This window comes from Lissotriton helveticus, chromosome 3_1 (assembly GCF_964261635.1).
Source record: "Lissotriton helveticus chromosome 3_1, aLisHel1.1, whole genome shotgun sequence".
NCBI classification, from domain to species: Eukaryota; Metazoa; Chordata; class Amphibia; order Caudata; family Salamandridae; genus Lissotriton; species Lissotriton helveticus.
The window spans coordinates 338,132,189-338,157,961 of NC_136061.1; the positions used below are offsets into that span (position 1 = coordinate 338,132,189).

General features: G+C 43.0%; 1 protein-coding gene across 1 annotated transcript in view; it reads right to left on the bottom strand.

The window, feature by feature from the left end:
* PIGL (phosphatidylinositol glycan anchor biosynthesis class L) overlaps positions 1-25,773 on the bottom strand; it is a 450,063-nt gene that overhangs the window by 44,792 nt on the left and 379,498 nt on the right. Inside the window, exon 6 of the mRNA XM_078679985.1 lies at positions 16,611-16,741. Coding sequence (XP_078536111.1) covers positions 16,611-16,741 — 131 coding nt within the window. The remainder of the gene's footprint in view (positions 1-16,610; positions 16,742-25,773) is intronic.

The window sequence follows — 25,773 nt, forward strand, 5'->3', positions numbered from 1 at the left end:
AAACACATTTCAAATAGTAGAAATATAAATAAAGATTCATTTTTGACACACTGTTCATGCGTATATGCATCAATTAATTTTAAATTTCCATAATACTCCTGTGGATCTTTCTAGCGATCTACAGAATCCACATCCATAGAACGACAATACTACCCAATTGTATGAAAAAAATAACATACATCAACTCCATCCACCACCTCAGACCATGACTCTATTCATTCAAATATATATATCCCACCTAGGCATGGTTTGTACTCCTTGCAAATAACACGTTTCTCATCTCTCATTACTCCTGGTGCTAAATCACCTGGTTTCCATGTCAGTAGCCATTGCTCCTTCAGGAACAGCAAGAAGCAAGCAATGGCAAAGCCAACAGGTCTCACCTTTGGGGCCTGTTAGCTTCGACAATGGCTTATGGTGAAGCTGTACAGCATACCTGATGCTGTGCAGATGACTAACATGGAATGCAAAGAAATGCTCCTTGATGCTGCGTATGTGTCATTTTGTAAGCACATGGACCTTTCATGTGGGAACCTACAAAATAAAGCAGATGCTTTTGCTCTCGTTTATTTTACCAATTCAAGTATATTGGCATATAAAAAATGCAGAGCAATATATATATATATATTTTTAATGGGTTTAGCAACACAGAGGGGATAGGCTGAAATAACATGGAGGGCATGGGTGGGGGTAGCAACATGGAGGGCAGGGAGAGGCTTTGTGTATTACTCCCAAGCAGTGAGACAAAGGATCATAGGTTTTGGCAAGATGGGCCTTCTCTGACTTGGTGAGGGAAGGAGCTGTCACCTAACACACTTGTCTCTAATTAAAGAGAGGGACCCACAAACCAAGGGGGTGGGGTACCAAAATGCTATTAGTCAAAGCTAGAAATCCCCTTTGGATAAACTTATACTAGCATCCTTTGCTTTTAGACACAACCTCAAAGCATCAATGCTTACCAACACAACATTCAATTCAGAGAATGGAGCAGAGAGCGAACGTATAAAGATAATAACAATGAAAAATTCATTAAAAAGAGTATAGAGTATACAATTTATTTATTTAATAAATTGTATACTCTTTTTAATGAATTTTTCATTGTTATTATCTTTACACGTTCGCTCTCTGCTCCATTCTTTAAATTGAATGTTGGGTTGGTAAGCATTGATGCTTTGAGGTTGTGTCTATAAGCAAAGGATGCTAGTATAAGTTTATCCAAAGGGGATTTCTTGCTTTGACCTACACACTTGCACATCACAAAGGCACTGCTTCAACACACTCACAAATTCTATTGTGACACTAGTCTATTAGGACGCCAGATGAGCTGAGGCCAGAACAGGGAGGCAGGAAATTCCAGACAACCCGGGGGATGCAAACCTCCAGAAGATAAGGTTCATCCTCATTGATTCCTTCCTTAAAATCTGGAACATAGCATACATCCAATTGTGTTGGATCTTTATCTTGTTCTGACTTTAGAATTTGGGAAAAGACATGCCATGCCATGTCATTGACAGTGTTTGCCAATGGAGGTGTTGACCTTGAGGGTAGCGTCATCAACGGTGTTGCTGATGTCAATGATGTTGTTGTAGTCATCGACGATCTCATTGTTGAAGTTTAGATGTCGAAGCCATCAGTATTGACAACGGTGGTAAGGAGATGTGCATGATGTTTTCTTCAACTATCTCGTCATGGCTAATGTTGACGAAGGTCTAGTCCTTGACCGGGTTGTTTTGTGATTTCATTACAAGACAGGAGGCTACATTATGCATTAATCCTTTAATGCAGCTCACAAACAGCCGCTTACATCACAAAGACTAAGAACAAGAATAAAGTGACATCATGGTAACAATATAAGGCATGTGCCAGAGAAGATCTGCCTCTTCTAAATGCGGCTCTCAAACAGATAAGTTGTCTTCCTTACTATCTCTGATGCTGTCATTGATACTGATTTTATTGGTACTGTTTATCTTGTTTATACTTGATAACTTAGAATATAGTTGTAGAAGTGATTGTTACTTGAACTGTTTCCATGGTTACAACCCTTCTCTGTCTTTAGCTCAAGCCACTTGCTCTGAATGTTTTCTTTCAGTTTACCCTTATCGTAACCCCTCCCTTAAGACTTCCAATTTACGGTAGTCGTCACTCATCTTCGCACCCCCCCCCTCCTCACCCAGTGTCCAATTCTGGAACACCTCTTTTCCCGTCATTTTGACATTTCGATTCAGAATTTCACGCTCGCTCGAGGATCCAAACGTTGGGATACCTAAAGCTTTCAAGCTTCCCCCTTCGGTTTACCTTGACGCGCTCGCTTTACATCTGCGAGCGTGTCACATGCACATTTATTTTAGACGCGCTCCTTTTCCGACCGCGTCGTTTGTACTCCTCATCGCCTCGCATTAGAGGAATGACCCTCGGCAACGGCGATGCGCCGTGCCTTCTAGGGGCCATTCCCGTACCCTTTCGAGATTGTGCCACACTAGTGATTCTTTTAAAAAAAATTCTGAAAAAAGAAATGAAAAAAGAAATGAGGTCATGCATTCTAGATACACTTAAAGAGGTGATGTCCCACAAAAGAGCACTGATCAACGATGGCGACACTCCTCGTGATCATGAACCTTCATACTCAAAAGCTCCTAAAAAGGTCAAACACAACGAAGGCACTACTGCGGGTGTTAACACACTTGACTTGGGAGGTCCTAGCACCTCGCGCAGTTTGGGAGGCCATAGCGCCTCAAAAGATATTGTTGCCCTTCGCGGCACAAATAGGATGGGTGTCCCTAGCGGCACAGTTTTGGCGGGTGCCCACAGCGGCACAACTGATCATAGTGCACGTGTTGTTGACTCAGACTCTTGCTCTGATGAAGTCTATGATGAACCTTACGACGAATTCGTACTTGACCTTAATGACAACGACTTAGACGACATGGATCTAAATGCCCTCTCTGAGTCTGACTCCACCCCTTCTTCAACAGACGCAATTATTGATCCCCTGGGCGCTGAGATGTTCTCCCGTAACAACATTTCCCGTCCTAACAGTTCGAGATGGTTCCCTCACAAGCATGTTGCTAAGTTTGATACCAAATGGCTAAGGATATCTATATATATATATCTATATATATATATATATATATATATATATAGATATATATATATATATATCTATATATATATATATCTCTCTCTCTCTCTCTCTCTCTCTCTCTCTCTATATATATATATATATATATATATATATATATATATATCTATATCTATATATATCTATATCTATATATACACGCAATACCATGCGGTCTGAATGCCCTAGGCCATGTATCGATGATAAGGTCTGCCAGACCCCCAACCTCGATCCGGACCTAATTACATTTTTATTTAAATTGGGAAAGGATCCCAGAAAAGGACTTGAAAGGGCACTTAAGGCGTGCCAAGATCGCCTTCTGGATATCCTCGGCCCCCTTACCAGAATCCTCGACCTAGCGGAGGAATCACACATTTCAAATACTCCCATCGACGTTAATCTAATTAGAGGCTGGAGCCAGAGGGCGATTGTTCTCCTAGGCAATGCAAATTTCGGGCTTAATATAGAGAGAAGAAAGACTATCCTTAACACAATTAACCCAAAACTTGTGGCCTGGCAGAGAAAAACCCCTCAAATAAACCCAAAGGCCTACTCTTCGGAGAGGACATGATCAAGACGATCGGAAAATATGTTGCCACCTTCACCGCTTTGGATAAGGCCCAGAACAACATGAGAAGAGACTTCCCTACAAACCTTTGTGGACAGGCCGGAAGAAAGGGCCGCTCTTCCGGCCGTGGAAACTTCCGGCCGTGGAAACTTCCGGCATTTCTCATCCGGTAGAGGAAGAGGTGCCACTGGTAGAGGCTTCTACCCCTCCAACAGACAATTTTACCCTCAGAGAGGACGAAGTTCGCGTGGCAGAGGCTTCTCCTCCCGTGGAGCATCAACCAACAACACTCAAAGTAAGTGCATTTACTTCTCTTTCCCCTCCCAGGGCCGGGGGGGGGGGGGGGGGGGGACTCAAACTCTTTTTTCACGTCTGGAAAAGATTTACACATGACTCGTGGGTTCTAGAGACAGTCCGGGGCTTCAAAATAGACTTTGTAGACATTCCTTCCCAGACCATTACACCCAGACCTCTGGATCTTCCATTAGAACATCTAGCAGTTGTCAAAGAGGAAGTTTCCTCTATGCTCAAGAAAGGTGCCATTATCGAGGTACCTTAGTCCCAAAGAAAATTTGTAAGTACCCTCTTCTTAGTCGAGAAGAAGGACAAAGGTTGGAGACCAGTGATAAACCTTCGGGAGGTAAACAAATACGTCGTTTATCGTCACTTCAAAATGGAAGGGATCCATCTTCTCAGGGACCTTCTCCTTCAAGGAGATTGGCTGGTCAAATTGGACTTAAAAGACGCCTATTTTACCATCCCTATGGCCAAAGAATATCAACCCTTTCTACAATTCATTTGGGACGGACACCTCTTTCAATTTCAGGCACTCCCCTTCGGTCTCTCATCCGCCCCTTGGTGTTTCACCAAGGTCATGAGAACGATCGTGTCCATCCTGAGAGCGAGAGGTATTCGTCTCATTATCTACTTAGAAGACTCTTCCCAGGCCCTCTGAACTACCGTGCTCTTCAGAGAGTGAAAGCCAGGTCCGGTCTTTGGTACGGGGACCATGTTTTATTAGATCAACAAGCGAGACTGGAACTCAATTGGTGGCTGGACAATTTGGACGCCTGGAATGGAAAGGCTCTCTTCGGCTCGACTCCGGACTTTGTTTTAGAGTCAGACGCCAGCCTTCACGGTTGGGGAGCGCGTCTCCTCGACCAAGACACTGGTGGAGTATGGACCCATTCAGAGTCTTCCCACCATATAAACTTCTTAGAAATGACGGCCGGTCTCTATGCCTTAATGAGTTTCAGACACTCTCTTCAGGGCAGAGAATGGACAACGTATCCGCAGTCTCTTATATTAACCGACTTGGTGGTACGAGATCTGTGGACTTATCAGATCTGGCAAAGAAAACTCTGGATGTTCTGTTTGGAACACAAGATTTCTTTGAGGGCAGAATATCTTCCAGGGAAATCCAATCTCTCAGCAGATTGGAACTCGAGATTCCTTCAAGATTTCAGCGATTGGAGGAGGAGCTACGCTCGTAACCAAGATGGCCACATAAGCTCCCGGCTCCGTCGACCTCCGCCAGAAGCTCATAAATCCTGAACTTTATCCTGAACTCCCGCCGGACTCCCGTGCTGGTGAACAGCATCTGATTCGAAAGGTGCAACCCCGAAATCTCTGGCGGCCCGGACGGCGAAGTTATACCGTGCGCCATTCTTGGCCTGCCTCCGATCTGACGCCGGGGCCTCGAGTTTCAACTTGGCCGGGTTGGAGTCGAACAACATCGGCTGTGAAAAGTGGGTGGATCCGGTCTCCCGAAGCGGCTTTTTTGTTTCTCCCTTATTGGATGGTGCTCCGGTGACGGCTTTACCTTGCAACTACAGTGGCCTGTTAATATCGTCTACTTGTTCGGGGATCCGCTTCCCGGAGACCCCGTTGAGCTCCCGGTGGTTCTCTGGGCTCGGTTCCTCGTTGGCGGCGACGGTGCATCTACTGTGCTGTGGACGTGCTTTATAGTGGTTTTTACAACGATTCTGCCCTGTGCCCCGGAGAAGTCGACCTCTGGGGTTCGGATACCCGCCCGGTCGCTCATTGAGGGGCGATGGAGCGGACTGAAACTACACCGTCGCTACGCACTGTAATGGGCGCCATTTTGCAGCTTCACGAACGGTTCACCGCCAACATCCAAGGGATGATCGTAACTGCAGACCGTATAAGCTCGAGACCGGATTCTGACCCTTTGTTGTTAGAAAGCCGAGATACTCCACCCAAGGATACCGTCTTTATTGGCACCGAGGTCCCCGTGCAGAATACTGATTTGGACCCTCCCAGCAACCCTAAGATGGCGGCTATCGAGGCCGAGAGGACTGGATGTGTGTTAAGCCCTACATTGAAGACGCCCGAGTTGGATGTGACTGCCATTGTGAAACAATGTGCCTTCTACTACGACTGCCAACTTCGACCTTCGCCTCTTTCTGTAATCGATCGTCACCGCCTTGCTGCTTTCTCACCGGTGGATAGTGGACTTGCTCTGACTTTTGAACTTTGCGTGCGTTTATCCTGCTTTTCCTCTCCTTGCATTAACTTTGACACTTTACTGTTTTCTGGTATCCCTTTTGTGATGGCGGTTCGAATGGATGTACTCAACGTGAAGAATCATGGCGATCTATGTGTGCTGGAGGGGCTTTTCGTGATGGATCGTGAGGGTTTGGGCTGAACTTGATTGCGCTTCGATGCAATTTCTCCTTTTGTTTTTGCTGGGTTGTATCTGTGGGAGCGGGGCCGGCTGTACGTTTGATTAGCCTGGTTACTGTTTTTCTGATGTGTCTGGACGGGGTTTGCTATTTCTGTTGAGCCGGGGTCGGACGGGATGTTCTCTTCTTCTTTGTTCGCGGCTCCCCTACGGACTATCTCTTGATTTGCAGCGATTTGCTATTCTGCCGGTAGGGGGTGTCTGCTTTTGGCAGGGGGATGGGAGTCTGGGAGCTCGTATCGTACTGTAACATTCTCCTCCTCCACCTTTTTCCCCATCCTTGGGGTGTAGTTTAGGGGGCGACAGGCACACTGCTAGTGGGGTTGGGTCGTAGCCATAAGCAGGGGTGTAGGGTGGTGGGTTGCGTTTTTTTTTTTTTTTTTTCCTTTGTTATTTTCTATGACCTTTCTATTTCCCTTTTCCCTCTCCGCAAGAGCTGTGGCTTATTCTCCTGTTTTTCCTAGCATATCTGGGTGTCACGTGTATGCATCGTATATACTGTATTTTTGGTGGGTGTATGATGTGGGGGGATGCCTGCGGTCATTGACGTTTAACTGCTTGCTCCAGCCTTTGCTGGTATTGATTTTTCTCCTGCTCATGACTGTATGGTGTTTCATTGCTTCGTTCGCACATCCACAGCTGCGCTGTGTTTCGATTGGTGGCGCCCGATATGTGTATTATTTCTCTTGTGTTAAAATAATAAAAATATATTAAAAAAAAAAAAAAAAGATTTCAGCGATTGGAAACTCGATGTGACCGTTTTCAATTCCCTGGCTCATTTCTGGGGACCTTTCGACGTGGACCTTTTCGCTAGCCCGCTGACCTTCCAACTCCCTCAGTATTTCAGTTGGATGCCACACCCAGGCGCTCTGGCCGTGAACACTTTTCTACAGTCTTGGACTGCTCACCGCCCTTATGCCTTTCCCCCGTTCGCTATGATCCAGCGGGTTCTGCAGAAAGTGAGGCAGGAACAGTGCTCTCTAATCCTGATAACGCCTTTCTGGCCGTCTCAAGCCTGGTTCCCCACAGCTCTGGAACTTTCTTGCGACGTTCCCTTCCTGATTCTCGCAACTCAAGGCCTCCTTATAAATGCAAACGGAGAGGATCACCATCTGGTTCTTTCAGGGAGTTTGAACCTTCTTGCCTGGAAAGTGTCAGGCAATCTAACCAATTGCATGGACTTTCGTCTTCTGCTCTCACTCTCCTTGGAGAATCGTGGGCACCAGGAACCCACTACAGATATAATAACATCTGGAAAAAATTGTATCGTTGGTGCTTGGAGAGGAACCTGGATCCCGTGGAGGCTCCTATCGTTAATATAGTAAATTTTTTGGTAGAACTCTTCGACAGTGGTCTCTCCTATAGATCAATTATTTGCTTTAGATCTGCAATTTCAGAAGGACATTCTCTCGTCAATGGTAAGACGGTAGGTAAGAATGTTATAATTTGTAGAGTTCTTAAAAGTATTAGACTCAAAAGGCCTCCTCGCCCTAAATAGCAATCTGTTTGGGATGTTTTAAACTTTTGCTTGACCTTTTTTGTTCATGGCCTGACAATTCTCTCCTTAACAGGAAATGTCTTTCTATTAAGCTTGCCTCTCTCTTGTGCCTAGTTTCTTGTCGCAGAGTTTCGGATGTCAAAGCTCTGGACATCTCTAATAGATGTTATGACATGTTTGGTGTAAAATTTGAAATCTTTAGGAGAACTAAAACCATTTCCGACTATCTTTTATCCACGTTTTGATTTCTGCAAAAAACTCTGTATTGTTGATTGCATGAAGGAATACGATTCTAGGATGTCGAATCTTCGTCCTCCTGATGCCAATCAACTTCTTGTTTCCTATGTCAAACCCTTTAAACCCATCTCATCCTGCTCTATCGCAAGGTGGGTTAAATTGGCTATGAACTTTGCTGGTATCGACCTATCTAAATTTCAAGCCCATTCTCTGAGAAGCGCAATGGCCAGCAAGTCATAATGGTCTGGTGGTAAGTTGGATGTTATTCTTAAGGCTGCTGATTGGTCAAATGCCTCTACCTTTGCCCATCATTACTGTAAACCAATTAAACATGTTTCTGACGTTGTTATTCAAGGCTCCCAACATGCAAAATTTAGCCACCTGTCTTGTAATGAAATTGCGATTCTCCTATTAACATGACCAGAGAATCTGGATTTCATTAAAGACACGGAGGCTAACATTATCCCTCCCGGAAAAAAATGTAAGCTTTATTTCTAGGATTGATTTGGTTTACAATGTTTTATGCCTTTTTTATCTCATGTTATCCAACTCTTGTTGTTCTACCTTTTTAAAAAAAATGGATATTGTGTTCCTTTCTTGATTTTCTCTATTTTGTTTTCAGACAATTCGAATTGATGAATCTCCATGGATTTTGCCTCCTTCTTTTCAACGTTCACTAATCCCTCGTTCCAGATTACAGATTAATTCTTCGTTCGCAGCTTGATCTGATGTTCGAATGCATTTAAAAGAGGCAGATCTTCTCTGGCACATGCCTTATATTGTTACCATGATGTCACTTTATTCTTGTTCTTAGTCTTTGTGATGTAAGCGGCTGTTTGTGAGCTGCATTAAAGGATTAATGCATAATGTTAGCCTCCGTGTCTTTAATGAAATCCAGATTCTCTGGTCATGGTAATAGGAGAATCGCAATTGTCGCGGAGGAAGTGTTTTCTTGGGATTTATTCCTTTTCGTGGATGATTGGTCATCATTTTAGTGACATTATTGCACAGTATTTTGAGAACCTTCTTTTCTGGAGTGATTACCGTCTCTAGGTTTAGTATGTAAGAAGGTGGCTGCAAGTGCTGTGCCAAATAAATCCAGTTCAGGAAACTGTACAAGCCTTCTTTTCTGCGTAGCCTTCATGGAAGTTCTTGGTTGGGTACTTTTTACAGAATACTCCCCTGAACGGCGGGAATCCACCCCCCCCCCCCCCTTTTCTATTAGATGTAGTGCCAACATCCATTCTCTGTCCTCTAAAGTTTTAGAAGTAAAGGTTTCACAAATATCAACGAGTGATCTTTATATGGATAAAGGCAATACATACACTTGGCATGAGGAACATCATTCTAAATCTACTTTTACCCACAAGATAAGTACGATTTGGAGAGAGATTTCCTCTCTCTGTCAGCCACAGTGACAGTTGATTGTGAGGAAAAAGGTATCCTTGGCCAAGAAAATAGTACATTTCCCTAAAAACAAGTCACAGTATTGTGAAAGCTGAAGAGAGGGCTGGACCAGTCCTAGGGTAGACCAGAAAAGTAACACTGAAAGGCTAAAGCAGAGCACTGGCTGGGGGACTCCTTTCATGTGCGGTAGAAATCGGAGCTATGGTGTCCTCTAAAAGGAGTAGTAGAGCTGATGATTTCATTGCATTGGCTGAAGTTCAGGTTGTTTTAAAGGAGATGGATGTGCTACTAAACACACACACTGTTGTTTCAGGCCTATGGTCATGCTAACGCTGTTTAGTGCTATTTAAATGTACCATGTATTCCCATCGTGACAATGGTGGAAAGATTCAAACATGTGAATATATAAAAGATCCAGTTTTGGGGAGGAGCCTAGCTCGCGACCGTGATGGCCGCGTTTTAGCTCGGCTCCGTCCGGCCGCCTGTTTATCTTCATTTATCCTGTATTCTCCTGCCCCGGGAAGCCCTTCTTGCTGTGTTTCGGTGCTCCGGTCGCTTTGCGGACACTTACCCGTTGCTCCGGTGATCCTGAGTGCTGTCGATCCTGTGCGGTGATCCCGCTCGGAGCCTCCGGGGCGGTCTGGCCGGGCCTCCTTGCTACGCTGGACCGTGACGGACCATATTGGTCGGCCCTTGCTGGCGCTGTGGAGCTGGACGCGGAGGCTGCTGTGTGAATTGGCCGGCTGTGCCCCTTGACGGACCCGACTGGCCTGGGCCCGAAGGTATGAACGCTGCTCCTCGCGGGAGAGCCTACTCGATTGTCTGGTTGGGTCCCCCTTCTGTTCCCCGGCCCGGCCATTTTGAATTTTTCCGCCCGGGCGCGGAGAACGGGGCCGGCGGTACGGGGGGACCGACGGACATCCTTCTTCTGGTGGCTCTCCTTTCTGCCTTGGGGCGCCCTGCCGCAGTCTGGCTGACCTCCTTTTGCTCTGGTGTTACCCCGGCCGGGGTTCCCGACGATCGGGGACGTGCTGGGCTCTTAAGATGGCGGCCGGCCCTGGGAGTCTTTGCCGGGCCCGGGCGAGCACTGGGGGCCCGCCGCATGGCCCGGATGTCGGATCTTGTAAAGAGTTTCCTGCGCTTCGAGTTGTCCTGGATGCACTGAACTCCTGGCGGACTACCGTGGCTGCGTCTGTCTCCACTGTGAAGGCGGACCCTCATTTTGAACAATGCGGGCCCCCGTCATCGGATTTGGCCTCCTCGTCGAAGATCACGACTGTTGTGCTCCTGGACTCTGTGCTCCCAGCGGGGCCCGCATCCTTGGCTCGGAGAGTCCCCGACGCCCCCCGTTGTCCTGTCTGGTCGCCTCGGCCACTGGGCTGCGGTCCGCTTGTATCCTGGCCTGGCGTCGACGATCCTTCCAGTCACTCTTCGCGTCGACTCCCCGATCGAGACGTATGTTCCGGCCCGGCTGGGCCTGCCCCGTTCGAACTGTCCTTGGAACTCTGTCTGCAATGCGATTGTTGTACTGTGTCTCTCCTGGATCTTCAATATTTTCTTTCCAGTTTCTTCTTTGGACTGCCGCGACATTTTCTCCTGAGCCCTGTGTCCCTCATCGTTTGCTCTTTGTTTGTTCGGATGGTTACGACCTTGGACAAAAGTGGACAGGGCTGAAACGTCTTTTATATGCGGTAGTCTGGTTTCTTTGTTATGTGATTGGCTAGTGCTGTTGTGATGTTCCTGTAATTTTATGGGACTCCTGTACTTTTTCTACTATCGTTAACTTCCCATGGGATATACCCTTCCCTTGTAGCAGGTAGCGGGATGGAAGCAGATGATACTGATCTTTTGCCTTCCCCCGTGTGCGTTGTTCCTTCCCTTCCCCTGCCTCTCCCTTTTGTCTCTGTTTCTACCCTGTTCCTTTCTTCTATATTTCGGGTTCTATTTAGGGCGACAGGCACGCTGCCGGGGGGTAGGCCATAGCCCTCTGCAGGGGTGTAGGGAGGGCTTGTGGGGTGGGCGGGAGGGTCTGTTGTTGTTTTTGGAGGGGTCTTTCTCTCCTCCTTTTTTCTCCCTACTTGGTTCTATGGCCCTTGTGTATCCCCTTTTTCGGGGCTCTGTATAGCCGTCTGTCCCCCGGGTGTCTTTCTGGTGTATTTTTCCGGTGTTACAAAGATGGTGATTTGTTCTGTTTGTCTTCCTATTTTGTGGTCGATTTTGTACCGGAATTTTATTTTTCCTGTTTTGTCACCTGGGAGCGGGTGGTTGGGTTGGGGTCCCTTCCTTTTCCTTTTTCCCCCTTTCCCTTCCCTCTCCCCCCCCTTTTTTGTGGGGTTTTTTCTACTTGGGGGTGCATTTCGTATCGTTTTGGTATTTGGGTCCTTTATTGTGCTGATCGGTGGGACGGGTGATGGCTGCGGTGGGCGGGCAGTGGATTGTGTGCACAATTGCCTTTCTTTTACCCGTTGTTTTGCCCGGTACTTATTGGTATACCTCTATCGTACTTATTTCTCCTGTGTCTTTAAGATCGCTGCGTTGCTGCCCGCCGCGACCCAGCCCCTCTGACTTGTGTTATGGCCCGCCAGGCTCCTGACCTCCCAAACCCGTTCTTTAAAAAAGAAAACTGCCTTTCTATTTGTTCGCTCCTGAGATTGCTCTAAGATGCTTGCTCTTTCCCCTGATTTGTTGCCTTAGTATATTGTGACATCTGATATATGTCTCCTGCTGTTTTTTGTTATGTGGTGGCCAGCCCTGGTGGGTTGTAGGCCCGTATTTGTGAGCTTTCTCTGTTCAATAAAGGTTTTCGAAAAAAAAAAAAAAAAAAAAAAAAGATCCAGTTTTGTAAAAGATGAAGGAAAGCCCAGATTCGCCAACAAATAAAAGGCAAGCAAGTGACAGTAAAGCCAATCAAGGGTAAAGAATGGATGGGCTCTAAGCCCGCTGTGATCTGACAACAGGTCTTTTCACAGACAGAGAGCTTGCACTGTCTGATAGGTGAAACCTACAAAAGGCCTCATCTGAGCTGTTTTTATTGCTCAAAATAAAGTACCTCTTCACTGAAACTATTACACAGACGTCAGTTGCCTGGTGGCATGTCAACTGGAACAGACAGTGCCCTATTTACCGGCCTACTTGATTTATAAGAAACATTAAAAACTGTTCTGCATACTGTTGTATTGTTCAATACCCATAAACCGAAATTCAACAATATCCAGGGGGCATAGCTTCAGGTGGCAGTGCTTGGGGTGTTAGACCCCTGTAATAAATGTCTTTTCTGGTAAATAGTTGGGTACAGGTGCTTTCAGTTGTATTTGGTGAGGTGTCTGTCAGGTTTTTGCATACACACAGACAAGAACTTACACACTATCTTCCTCTCTCTGTTTTGAAAGTCTTAAAAAACATTAATTTTACAAAATATTGTTTTCTCTCTCTTACCACCCTTACCAAACTGCATTCCTCTCACTTTCCACTGCCCTTTACGCTCCTCTCATACACCTTGCTTGTCGTATAATATATTTCAACATTATATGGCAGTATGATTGTTGGAAAATCTGAATGTTGCACCCCCTCAATCTTACAGACCAAGCTACGCCCCTAACAAGTTCAAATCATTTTTGAAATCCTTCAGTGTGACACACTAGATAGCAATGGAAAAAACACAAACACAGGCCACAAATAAACCATTGCTGTGGGAAACTAACACCTGGAATCACGTAAGAATGGGCCAGCATGTTAGGTAAGAGGGGATGCTTATGATGGCTCCGTTCACAAAACCTAAAGGGATAGTATGTTTTTTTTAGCAGTAGTAGTAGTCGTGCCTGTAATCTAGACAATCACCCACAAATTGAGGATTAAGAGTACCTGAAGCATCATATTATAGAAACTTTTCCTAATTCAGTTCAAGATCCTCAAGTAGCACAGAATTTCTGTTCGCAAAAGTGTGCTTGAGTATTTTTAGAAAAATTCTATGAAGTCCAAAGCCCTCCTTATTTGTAGTTTTGTAGTGTTTGTATGATGTGGGTATTTTATCAAATGCTATACAGTGTAGTGTGCTATACATAAGTGTAACTCACTTATCGCTGGGTACTATTGCAAAGCAATTTATGCACTGTTCCCTCCTGGGATGCCTGTCCTCCGATTGGTTGCACGACTATTTGTGAGTACTATGACTTCTCAATTTCTCCCTTGTTCATAACACTTAAAATGTATTTCTGAGTGTACCCATTTCTAACCAATTCGATGAAATCATAATATATTTTATTTCATTGTATTTCATGCATTAAATCGTTTAGTAATTGCTCATTCCATCCTCAAAGCACACATGCAGGGTTTCCCCAATTCCTAGTGTATTTTGGGCTGTAGAAAAAAGCCCTTCGTCAGGGTTACATAGCAATCTATAAATCATAAAAAATGTACAATCAATAATTAGTTTAGCTAAGCTATTCTGTTCTTAACGTGTGCCTGCTATCTACTATAAGAGTTATATATATGTAGTCAGTCATTGATCTGATTTGTTCTAAATATACCATCAAATACTACAAAACCGACACTAAAACAACCTGGAATTGATGTGTCCATGAAGGAATCATCATCCATTTGCCATGATAATTCTTTAACTCGCTGTAAAAAGTTGAGTCAAAACAACAACACAATATGTGAACTGTATAATTACAATGAGGCTAGGTAGATCTAAGGTCTCGATATTTTCACTTTAAACCGTAACTGTCAAGCTAGCACTGAATCACTAATTATAAGAAAGCTTAAGCTAAGTGTGCTACAGTTGGAAACCGCAATGATATTGTAATCATCAAATTGAAAATTCTTTGTGCGTTTTGTACAATGTTTATGACTGCTTCTGTCTGTGAGACGGTGTAAACGGGAAGAAACTACCATCATGTTGAGAATGTGTCTTAGCCACATGAGTGATAAACATCATGGTGGAACATGAATTGCCCACTACAAAGTGCCTCAGTTTGTTAGCTGTGCGAGTGACAAAAGTCAATGGGAATGCCAACCACAAAATGTTTGGAATTAGGAGGTTTATGGTAAAATGTGTACCCACTAAACAGCATTTATCTAGATGAGACTAAGTTCACGATGGAAGTCTGTATGTAAGGTAAGGGGCAACTAGATGCAAGGCATCTAAAACTCTGATGATGTCTAAATTGTAATTTTGTTCCTACTAATTAAGTAAGAATGTGTGTTGAGCAACATAAGCATCAACACAATTTGCAACTGAGTGCTGTAATACCATCAGAATATGTTGACCTAGTTCCTGGCTAGCTCACAGTGCACCATCTGGACTTCTAAACCTTACAAGGTTCCGGATGTTGTCTGCAACCTCAGAATATGACAACCCTGATTTCCCTAAGGAAATCATGAGAACCGATCTACCCTTTTATTGTTACATCAGACACGACCAAAGGGAAACACAGGAAGCACATAAACTGGCATTTCAAACATTTATTAAAGTAATTGGATTCTTGTGTAAAATATGTGTGCTGCAACGATTAATAAGACACACACCATTGTAACAAGCAATAATACAAAAACGGTGAAAAGATGAACAATTCAACCATTGTGCATTTGTATTGATTATATGGATGCATAAACCTATACTCCTACCTAGCACTGCCTATCCTACAAGGCATAGGGTGTGCGCGTCTGCCAGAGTACCTTGTAATGGTCTAATTCCCCATTGTGGGTGTGTCATCTGATAGTCAGTCTTGGTGTAGAATAGGCTGTGGTCCTTTTCATGATAGTATGGAATTCAGGCACAGGCGACCGCGACAATCCACTGAAATGCTCCTCTGCCTAAACAAATGCTTGGTGCAGTTTATATAATAAAACTGAACCCATTCATACTGTGCCTGAGCTCTGGTCTGGCTGTCATGTTTATTCTACCCACCCATAGCTGTTGACGAACAGACAACAACAAACAAGGCCAGTGTGCGCAGTGTACTGGGTCCTTGACCAGAATGTTCTAAGGAATGATAATATGCCTATGAAGAAATTTAACTGTAAGCAAATAATTTATGAGTACGCTATCTCATTCGGGTGCGCAAGCAAATGTGTGCCAAAAATCATTGTTTAAAAAGACATCAACTTTAAACGAGAACATGTACAATGGAAGCGATTGTGCCCTGGTCTATATAACCTCACTACAAAATACACTGACGGTTTTTAAAAAACACTTAAGCAATTTAAATGTAGTCCAAATTATCATAGTAAACAGATGATTACTTCTTCATGAACACATTAAGAACAGGTTGTTTTATTTTCAGATTTGTAGTGTTTGATGCTTTATATAGAGAACATGTCAGATAAATGGCAGGCCACATATATAGAATGCTTATAGTAGATATTGGCAGGAATGATTTAAGCACAGCATAACTGAGATATATTAATAATGATTTTTCATATATTTGGATTTACATAATGTAACATAACCCCTCGACAAAGGACTTTCTATATCCTGAAATGGACTGGAGATTGGTTGGGGAAACACATTATGTACACATTGATGGTGGAAGGAACAATTGTTCCACGATTTCATGAATGAAATACAAGATAAAGAAAATCATGATTTCATCAAATTGGTAAAGAATTAGCTCTTTTAGAAACAAACGAAAAATGTCAAGAACTAGGGACAAATTGAGATGTCTTAGTACTCACAAACAGTAGTGCAACCAATCGGTGAACACCAATCCCAGGGGAAAAAGTGTACAAATTGGTTTGAGAATTTTCATCTCTGTCAAATGGCCAGTAATTATCAAGAATACGTTATGCTACTGAGCACCGATGTGTATTTTCAGCACCTATAAGCAGAAACGTTGCCATTACCGACATACTCTTTTTAGGTTGGGTAGGTGATCGTGAGAAAGGTGATGGACCGTAGCTCATGCCCTGGATTTTATCCAATACCATAATCAAACAAGTTGATTGTTGCTGATGTAGAAACAGACTACTGATATTTTTAGGAAAAATAAAACATTTTAATATTAATGTCAAGTGTGCGTGTATATGAGGTCTCTTAAATCCTTTATAGCGAGGACAGGTTAAAGTAACCAATACTCACCTTTGCTTGCTTGTACTCCTGCGCTGTGAGCATGAAGAGGATGTCATCGGTTTGGAGCCAGCTGATTGGTACATCCAGAATAGACAAATACTTCCTAAAGATGCTTACAGACTCCAGAATGAGAACAGAACCTGAAGAGTTAAACAAAAAAGAGCCATATCAAATTTGCTACAACGCCAGCTAAAGTAAGGTTAGTAATAAGATTAGATCTCAAACTGTCAGAAAGAAAGTATCTGTGTTTTAAAATCACAAACGTGGCCAGGGTTACATACAATATTTGTGGGCGTTCATTCATGTAATTTGCTGTCCACTAAAACTACTGGGAAATCCGAGAGCCCCCTTTTTGGATTTATTTGTAAAAATCTGCAACCTTTCAAGGTCAATTCCTCATATGCAATTACCTGCAGCATATGTTAACACGACACAAATAACTTACAACTTTTATCTTGGCAGTATAAAAACATTTTTAAACTATATACCCAAATATCACATTAGAAGCTGCAAAATAGAATAAAAACGCTTTAACCAATACAAAGGAAAGCGTGCATAGTCGATAAACCACAGCAGCACTCCAGTTAAAATATCAGACAAATCAGCACTAAAACAAGCATTGGCAAAGACAATAAGTCTAAATTTTTGGACCTATTGGCTTTGCCAATGGTGTTTGCGCAATGCTGTTCAGCACTAGCAAAAAAGCCAAAACAAAAACATTAAAAATAAAAACTTTAAACCTAACCTCCCCGTGCCCCTCCCCCCAAGAAAACAACAGAATGAAGGGCAAAAAAAAATAAAAAAATGACTCAGCCACTGTTGCCGGGCACGTCATTCCGTAGTCACATGCATGAGTCAAACGGCATGTGCAAGCTTAAGAAAGTGAATTTTCCTTTTTTAATGGATTAATCTAATAAGGCATGTGCTTACTAGATTGGTTAAAAAAATAAATGATAAGTGCAAGAAAGCGCTTTTGATGTAGCAGGGCACCCAGAAACAAATAGAACCTGCTAAGCTCTAAAAAATAAAAAGTATGTCTTTGAGGAGTGGGAAAGCAATATAGGAGCAGTGGAGCAGATGGGGGAAGCAACGGGGTAGGCGAAATAAAATCAAAATAAAGCTGCATGTGGGAGAAGGGACAAAGCAGCACACTAGAGAGAGAGCAACAATGAGCGCAGAGGTAGAAAGAGAACCAGAGGAGAGAGATCAGCACATGAGAATGATAGCAACACGGAACTTGGGAGGGCAGGGGAGAAGCACACAAGAGAGAGCAGCACTTGTGGGAGACAGAAACATGGAAAGTTTGAGGGAACAGACAGTGTTTGGGGGAGGAAAGCAGCACACAATGGATAGAGCTAGAAAGCATATGCACTCTGTTGAAGGCTTTAAAAAGTAGCTCCCTAAATATCAGCAGTAGAAGGATACAAGCCATCTAATTAGAAGGATGGTAAGGACGCTATGCTCCAAGGAATGCACAATCAAGAAAGCAAGCCGTTGAATAAGAGGTAAGCCAAAAAAAGTGACTAGTAAGTCAACCAATGGACAGGTTCTAAGCCACAGTACATTTTTGATAAACCCGCTATTGTTCTTTGGCATCAAGAGAGCTTGCACTGTCTGGTAGGCAAGACCTAAAAAATACTAAATCACCCCGGCAGCATTAGAACTTGTTACATACAGGTAACACAATGATCTTAAACTGCAACAGCTTAACTGAACTATTGTACCAGCAAACATGTAATTATATGAACATATGTGTTTGGTAATCTGAATCACTTCAAGCCCAAGGCAAAAGGAAAGACCTGGAGTCTTCCACTGCAGTCTTACTGTAATTGAAATTGGCGAAGGGAGAGGGGCAGACGAGGTCATTCAACTATCACTTCCATTTCTAAACTATAACCCTTTAATTAAAAGTACACTTTTCATTATCTGAATAGGGCTCCCCTCTCACTCAAGAAATCACACATATGAGAAATGGGTAAGACTTTTCTGTTGGACCTAAAAGTGTAGTGTAGTTCCTATTTTCCCTATAGGCTCTGCGCATTGGAAGAACAAACAGAAGTTTAGACGTAGGACTAAGGTCATCTAGGTCTCTACTGACTATGTTAGACTTAATTAGATTTGCCAGCTTGCTCAGAGGTCACTAGAAACTTTCTCGAGTAAACAAGGATGAGTTAACTTCCCTGAATAGACAAGAAGGGATTAGCTTCTGACAACTGCATCAACATGACAACTTTGCTCCCTTAGAATAAAGAGTATATCTCCAGAGTCGTGTGAAAACAATAGACAGTTATTTCACTCAGTCAATCGTGCATGCTTAGTCTCACCAGAGTGCAGCGAAATAGAGAGACAGGCGTTTTCAATAAAAGTTGTTATTTATTGAGCAGTCTTCTTTCTCATGCAAGAGAAATGAATTGCCACAGTTGCAATACTTATCATGAAGTAAAGTGTGTAAAGTAAAAGGAGTATTATGAAATAATACTGTAAAAGCATTGATATGGTTTCTTAGCCATATGATACTTTAAAACGGATAAAATATATACATACATAAAAACATTGACTAACGTACTCAAATGGTGCTTCTAGTATACGCCTACCTCGGTGTACCTGACCTAAGCATAATACGTGGGAAGGAGTAAGTAAGTTGCAGTTTAAGTTAAGTTGGTTTTTGCCAAGAATCTGAATCAAGAATTCTCTTAAGGTTTTAGTCAGCTCCGTACCTTGGTTTTAGAATGACGGAGGTCTTGTATCTCGTGTCTCAGGACTCGATCTCCCAGCAACCCGCAAGGGTGACTGAAAACACCGGAGCTGGATTTCTCGGCAAGAGAAAAGACAGCGTCTCTCTCAGTGCGTCAATGGGAGGGTCGGCTTCCTTCAGCACTCACATCAGCTGGGCGTCGGGCAAGTAGATAGCCGCTCTGTTCCAAACCACTGTGTGTTTGCTTAAGGCAACGTTGGTATATTTATACCTGAAAGGTGCCGTGTTTAACGTAAGGTTGGACATAAGACGTCACTAAGAACTAACAGTTCTTTCTGGACTCCAGGAGTTCTTGTGCAAATCAAAACAAAAGCAGGGGGAATTCCCGAGGTGCTGGAGGCTTGGTTTGTTTAAAGAACACGTTGTGCTTTCTAGGAGTCTATGGGAGTAGCCTTGCCGTATTTGGACTGCATTGGTTATGCCTAAATATGGACATGAATCTTATGGCTTTATAAGGATATGTTGTGTTATACCCACATAAGGGCATTAATCGGGGATATCTAATTAGGGTCCTAGATAGATTCACAACAAAAGAAGTACCAATGTCATATCCTAGGTCCCAGAGATCATTATTACGAGAGAAATATCACACTCGAAATCACAAATCTTCTCATTCCCCACATCTACTGCTTCACCTCAATGGACAGAATACAAATCGCCAATAACACAAAAAAGACAAGGTTCTTATTATAAGATTTTGATGTACCCTACAGGAATCCTAAAATATTTAGCAAAAAGCGTCTCACTCACAACCTATTGTGGAATGCTCCATCATAGGCAATTTCCCACATCTTGGTAGGTAAACACCACTTTGGTGGACTCCACCATTGTTGGGAGTTCTTAAATAAAGTAAAGTTGGATTGTAGTAGGGAATCATATAAGTTGTAAATAACATATTGAGGTATATCCAAGTGGACATCCTTTATTGTTGGATAGCCCAGATATAATTAATAAACCATATATCTCGGATATTAGATGAGTTACTGTGACCCATCTATCTGGCAGTGCAAGCCATGTTTATTTCGCCACTGAACGTGGCATAAAAAGTATTCTACAAAGATCAATCAATGATATTAAAAGCATTTTAAATTTTTAAAAAAGCACATACAAGTGCATGGAAGTAATTAAAAACAATACAAAGATCAAATTAATCATATTATAAAACAGACAATTGATACACATGTCCTAGGGTCACTCCTCTTGCTGTGTGTGTGCACCCACCCTATGAAATTAATCTCCTTTTTCGGGTAGAGAGAAAGAAAGAAGCTAAACAGAAACAGACAAAAGGGTTAGGTAGTAGGAGATAATACACGGCTAGGCGACATTGTCTGAAATTAAGTTTGTGCATTAGCGGTAGAATATATTTTTTCCTTTCCTTAGTGTATAAATTACAGAAGAATAAGAAATGAAGATCAGTCTGAGCGGATTGTTCATCACAGGTGCTAGGTGGCAGGGCATCAATGGAATACGTTTTGGCAAGGTGACCTAGCATTATAGGGATGTATTTCAAACAGAATCATAGCAATACATATCTATGTTGGAGGTTAAAAACAAATGTACAATACAAAGACAGTGTGGTGTATACAAGGTAGTAAAGAGTCTGATTAACCGTAACCTTGTTATAATTGCTCTCACACCTGTCTCTGCCCTATCTATCCAGCAATCGGCCTTTCAATTCTTTCCTTGGAATTATCAAGCAGAAGTTAGGATCTTTGAAAAATTGTCTAAGGCCAATTACTTCCAGGTTAGACTCAATGTATTTTAACTACTGTATTTTAAACGCCCTGTCTAATTTCAGGCAATCTTTTAGAATATCTCTAGTTATGTTTAATGTTTCTTTCTACCAAATTGAATGCCACAATAAGATAGGAGCAATACGGATCTGGCCCTTGATATAAGGCTGGTTAAATTCAGAGTGGCAATTATAGGAAGAACAAGATTGCAGCAAACAACCTAGTCTCCTCAAAAACCCATTGATAGACCTGGCATCTTTGGCGTGGTTTCCCCTGTCTTTTTGCCTCTACCTCCTGTATTTTTGACGCTGTGCTGGATTTCGTTTTTGCTGGTTTAGATGCTTTGGGCACTTTGTCATTGCTGATCAATGTCAAAGTGCAAGTGCTCCCTGTGTAAATCTTTATTGTAATTGGTTATACATGATTGGGATATTTGTATCACCAAGAAGTCCCTAGTAAAGTGCACTGAGTGTGCCAGGGCTGGTGAAACAAATGCGATTAGTGGGCCTGCAGCACAAATTGTGCCACCCACATGAGTAGCCCTTAAATGGTGTCTCAGGCCTGCTACCGCAGTGCCTGTGTGCAGTCTGTGTACTGCCATGTCAACCTGGCCAGTGGCCCCACTGACCAGGCCTAACCCTTCGCTTTCTGTACACATTAGTCGCCTCTATGGAAGGCCCAAGGTACCCCCTTGGGCAGGGTGCAGTATATGTGAAAGGTAGAGCATGTACAGCCATTTTCGTTTTTTACTATTGTAAGGCTATCTTGCCCATAGGCTATCATGGGGAATGCTGGCTACAGTGGTTACCTGCATATCTTCCCATAGGAGCAAGATAGGTCATAAAAGTCTGGTATCCCTAAACTCAGAATTTAATAACACATCTTTTAGGAAAGGTGTTTTTTACATCCTGTGTTTGAGAACAGCACTTTTTAGAAAGTGGCTGTTCTCTTGTCTGACCTTTCTGTGTGCCTTGGCCGGTTTGTGAATTGACTGTCTGGTTTGTGAGTGGCAGGGGCTCGGTGGCTCCCAGAACTAGTTCAGACCAGGCACAGAGCCCTCCTGCACAAAAGGAACAAAGACTTTTAGGGGGATAAGTATAGAACCCCAGACTACAGAAAATTAGATCATCCCGGAATCAAGAAGGAACCTCTGCCAAGGAGAAAGCTGGAAGACTGAAGAAGAAGGACTGTCCTGCTGTGTGTTTGTGGGCTGACCTGCAGTTGCTTTGCTGCCAAGGAGAGGGGAAGGACTTTGCTTTGTGCTGTGTCCCCTTGCTTGAAGAGCACTCCAAGGGCCTGCGTTGAGCTGGCTCCCTGTTAAGAAGTCCCAGGAACAATAGGACTTCACCTCCAGCTTTCCTGAACTCTACTGAGAGAGTGCTTGGGCCAGTTGTGGTGCCTCTGGAAGTTGTGCCTGTGTTTGGGAAGCTAGAAAAGAAGATATGAAAGACTTTCTGCGAAGTTTCACAAATCGCTCGCTTGCGGAGCGCATCCCCGTCAGTGCGAGGAAATTCCGGCCGCCGTGAAGATCGAGATCGTCGCAGCGCCTGTTGCCGCTGCAAGAAAACCGACGCATCCTTCGCTTGCGGAACGCATCGCTCCGGTGCGGGAAAAGCACCATCGCTGCGAGTATCGCCGCAGAGCCTGTCGTCACTGGGTGAGATCGTCGCACCGCCTGCTTGCGGACCGCATCACGTCGCTGCGAGAGTCGTCGCAGAGCCATCGCATCGCGGGGCCGCGAGAGGAGAAGATTGACGCTGCACCGCGCATTGCCGCCGCACCTGAGATCGTCGCCTTCCCGAAGATCGCCGCATCGTACAGTTTGCGAGACGCTTCCTATGAAACCTGCGCACCGGAATCCATACAAGGTATCGACTCCCTCTCCATACAGACCAGATTCGCCGCAACACGCCCGCTGCGTCCAGCAGGGTTGTGGCATCGCCTCCCCACGGTCTCAGGAGTGACGCATCCCTTGTTTTTCAACGCTGCAGCTTTCACTTGGAACTTTTGTCGCATCTAAAGGTACTGTTGGCTACAACGTAACGCAACTGTGGATTTTTTTAACGCAGCCTTAAGAACTCTTTTGAAACCATATTCTTGAACTGTGCATGTTGGATTTTTGTCGTTTTGGTCTTGTTTAGTTTAGATTAAATACTTCTATTTTTCTAAACTGATGTGGAGTCCATTTGCGATGTTTTCACTGTGTTACCGTGAGTGTTAGTACAAATACTTTACATATTGCCTTTGATAAGCCTGACTGCTCGTGCCAAGCTACCATGGGGGTGAGCAGGGGTTATCTAAAGAGTGTATCCTCCTTACCCTGACTAGAAGCAAGGGTCCCTATTTGGACAGTGGTACGTACCTCTGCCAACTAGAGACCCCCAGATCTAACACCCCTCCTCTATGCCTTGGAGTTTGGATACATCAATTACACCCCATACAGCTGCCCTATAGGTTGAAACAGGCACTACCTTTGCCTGATAGATCTTTTTTATAGTGTCAACTGGTTTGGATCCCAATTTTTTTATGAATCTAAAAAGACCTCCAATGCTTTTTTCCATTTGCAATCCCCTGTTACTCACTATACTTTGCCAATTGTTCTCCCTATCAAATGTGACCCCAAAATTGTTAAAATTATCCACAAGATCGAGATTGCGTCCCTCTATATGCATTCTTGGGAATGTCTTGAGCGTTGACCCTGCTACAAGAACAAACTACTTGGATTCATTGACTTTCAGGGCCAAGATTCCCAGGATCTGTCTCAATTAATTTTATCCAGCTAGCCATTGCACTTCAACGTACCATATTCCACTTTTTTATATAATTCATCTAATCATCAAGAGTTTAAATATACCACAAAATCCTTGTTGCATTTTATTTTTTCAACAAAAAGAAGTCATGACTGACTGAAGGTATCATACACAGAATGTGGATAATTTCCAAGTAGGATTGAATCTCATAAACAGTTATTTACTGCGTGAGCTTTTAAAAACAAACCAACAGATGCTGAACCCAACAAGCATGTCAAATCTTCACCATATACGTAAAGCTCTCATATATGTGTATACACCTAGAAACACCTTTTGAGAATACAAAAGCCTTACATTTACTTGCATTTGAACCAATGTAGCATTTAGCGAAGTGCATACTCGCTTATGTCCATTCTTTTTTTCCAAGTCTATACCATTGGGCTTTACCTTGTTAGCTGTAAACTATATAATGATTACTTTTTACTCATGCATGTCAACTGATATGAATATTTATGCTGCGCTATGTAATACACACTAGTCGACTTCCATGAAACTATGTTAAGCGTTTACCTGTACATTGTTTGTATTTTGTTTAAAAATAAATAAATAATTGTGGAAAAAGGACTCCTTAAGCGAGAAAAGCAACCTTTCTTTAGTGTAAGGAATGGTGAATCTCCCATCTAAATTGGGAGTATCAACATATTTAATGACATAGGTATGATAAGCCACATTAAACTGAGCACCCAAAAGCTATTAAAGAAATGCATGTAATCCCATAATGGAAATCAGAAGTAAAGGGGTATACAGGATTTTTTTTTTTATCCAAGTTAAAAACACAAGTTTACAGATGCTCTGAGACTTCACTGAAATATTCATGTGCTAAAGAGTTAAATGACATATAATCGAAACACTTAGAGAAGTGTGTACATGATGGAATAGAACAAACATACCTCAGAGGAGTAGTTGTGGAGGTTCCACTAAGTAATGGGGGTGAAAAGTGAAACTGAAAGTACTTAGGATTCAGCAGAGCCCAGCTCAGACATACATTTTAAAATGTGTTATTTTGTAAATACATGTATTGTCAGTATAGACTCAGGCCACAAAAAAGAGACATTTCTGCATGTTAACGACTTAATGCCCTTCTGACTCTGGAAATGAATCACAGACAGAGTACAATTCCAGGTGCAGGTGGCAGGAAAAATTATCTGTCAGCTCCACTTGCAACAGACCAATTTCAGACACCCCAAGTTTGTTCTTAAACATTGCCAGGCATTCCTCTGAGCGGTTCAAGACCACAGCAAATGTCTTTCCATAAACTCCAGTTACATCCCAGAGGCCATCACCTTGCAGTCTGAGGCCACTGCCTTTCTTTCAGACACACCCATCCGGTTCTTCAACAAACCGTGTGTGGTAATTAAGATGATAGAGAAGAAGTGAAAATCAATCTAGAATTCCTTCCTCTCTATACAATAAAAAACATTAGAATAAATAATATAATAGAAAAGTACTGGGCTACAGTGAAATAAGTTTGAAAAACACAATATAGAAATGCCCAGTCTTAAGCAGGCCTCTGCAGTAAAGCTAAACCATACACCCAACAGGGTAAAATATGAACGTGCAGAGGAAAAATGAGATACTTAAAACTTGTGCACAATTCACGTAAAACTATTACTCTTCATTTGACCCCTTATGAAAGGTTTAAAACGTGCACTAAAATGAAGGTAAACACATGGAATGCCATGAATAGTTGTGCATAGTAAACAAAAAAAACATTGACCTACTCTGAAGTGAAGGTATACTTGTAATATACAGATTATGCACCGTGAAAAAGAAGCAGAGAAAACAGTGCACTGAAAAAAAATTTACCTGTAAATTCTGTATACAGAAATAGCATGAGGTAATTATTAATTGGGCTAGAACCCAAAATAGAACGA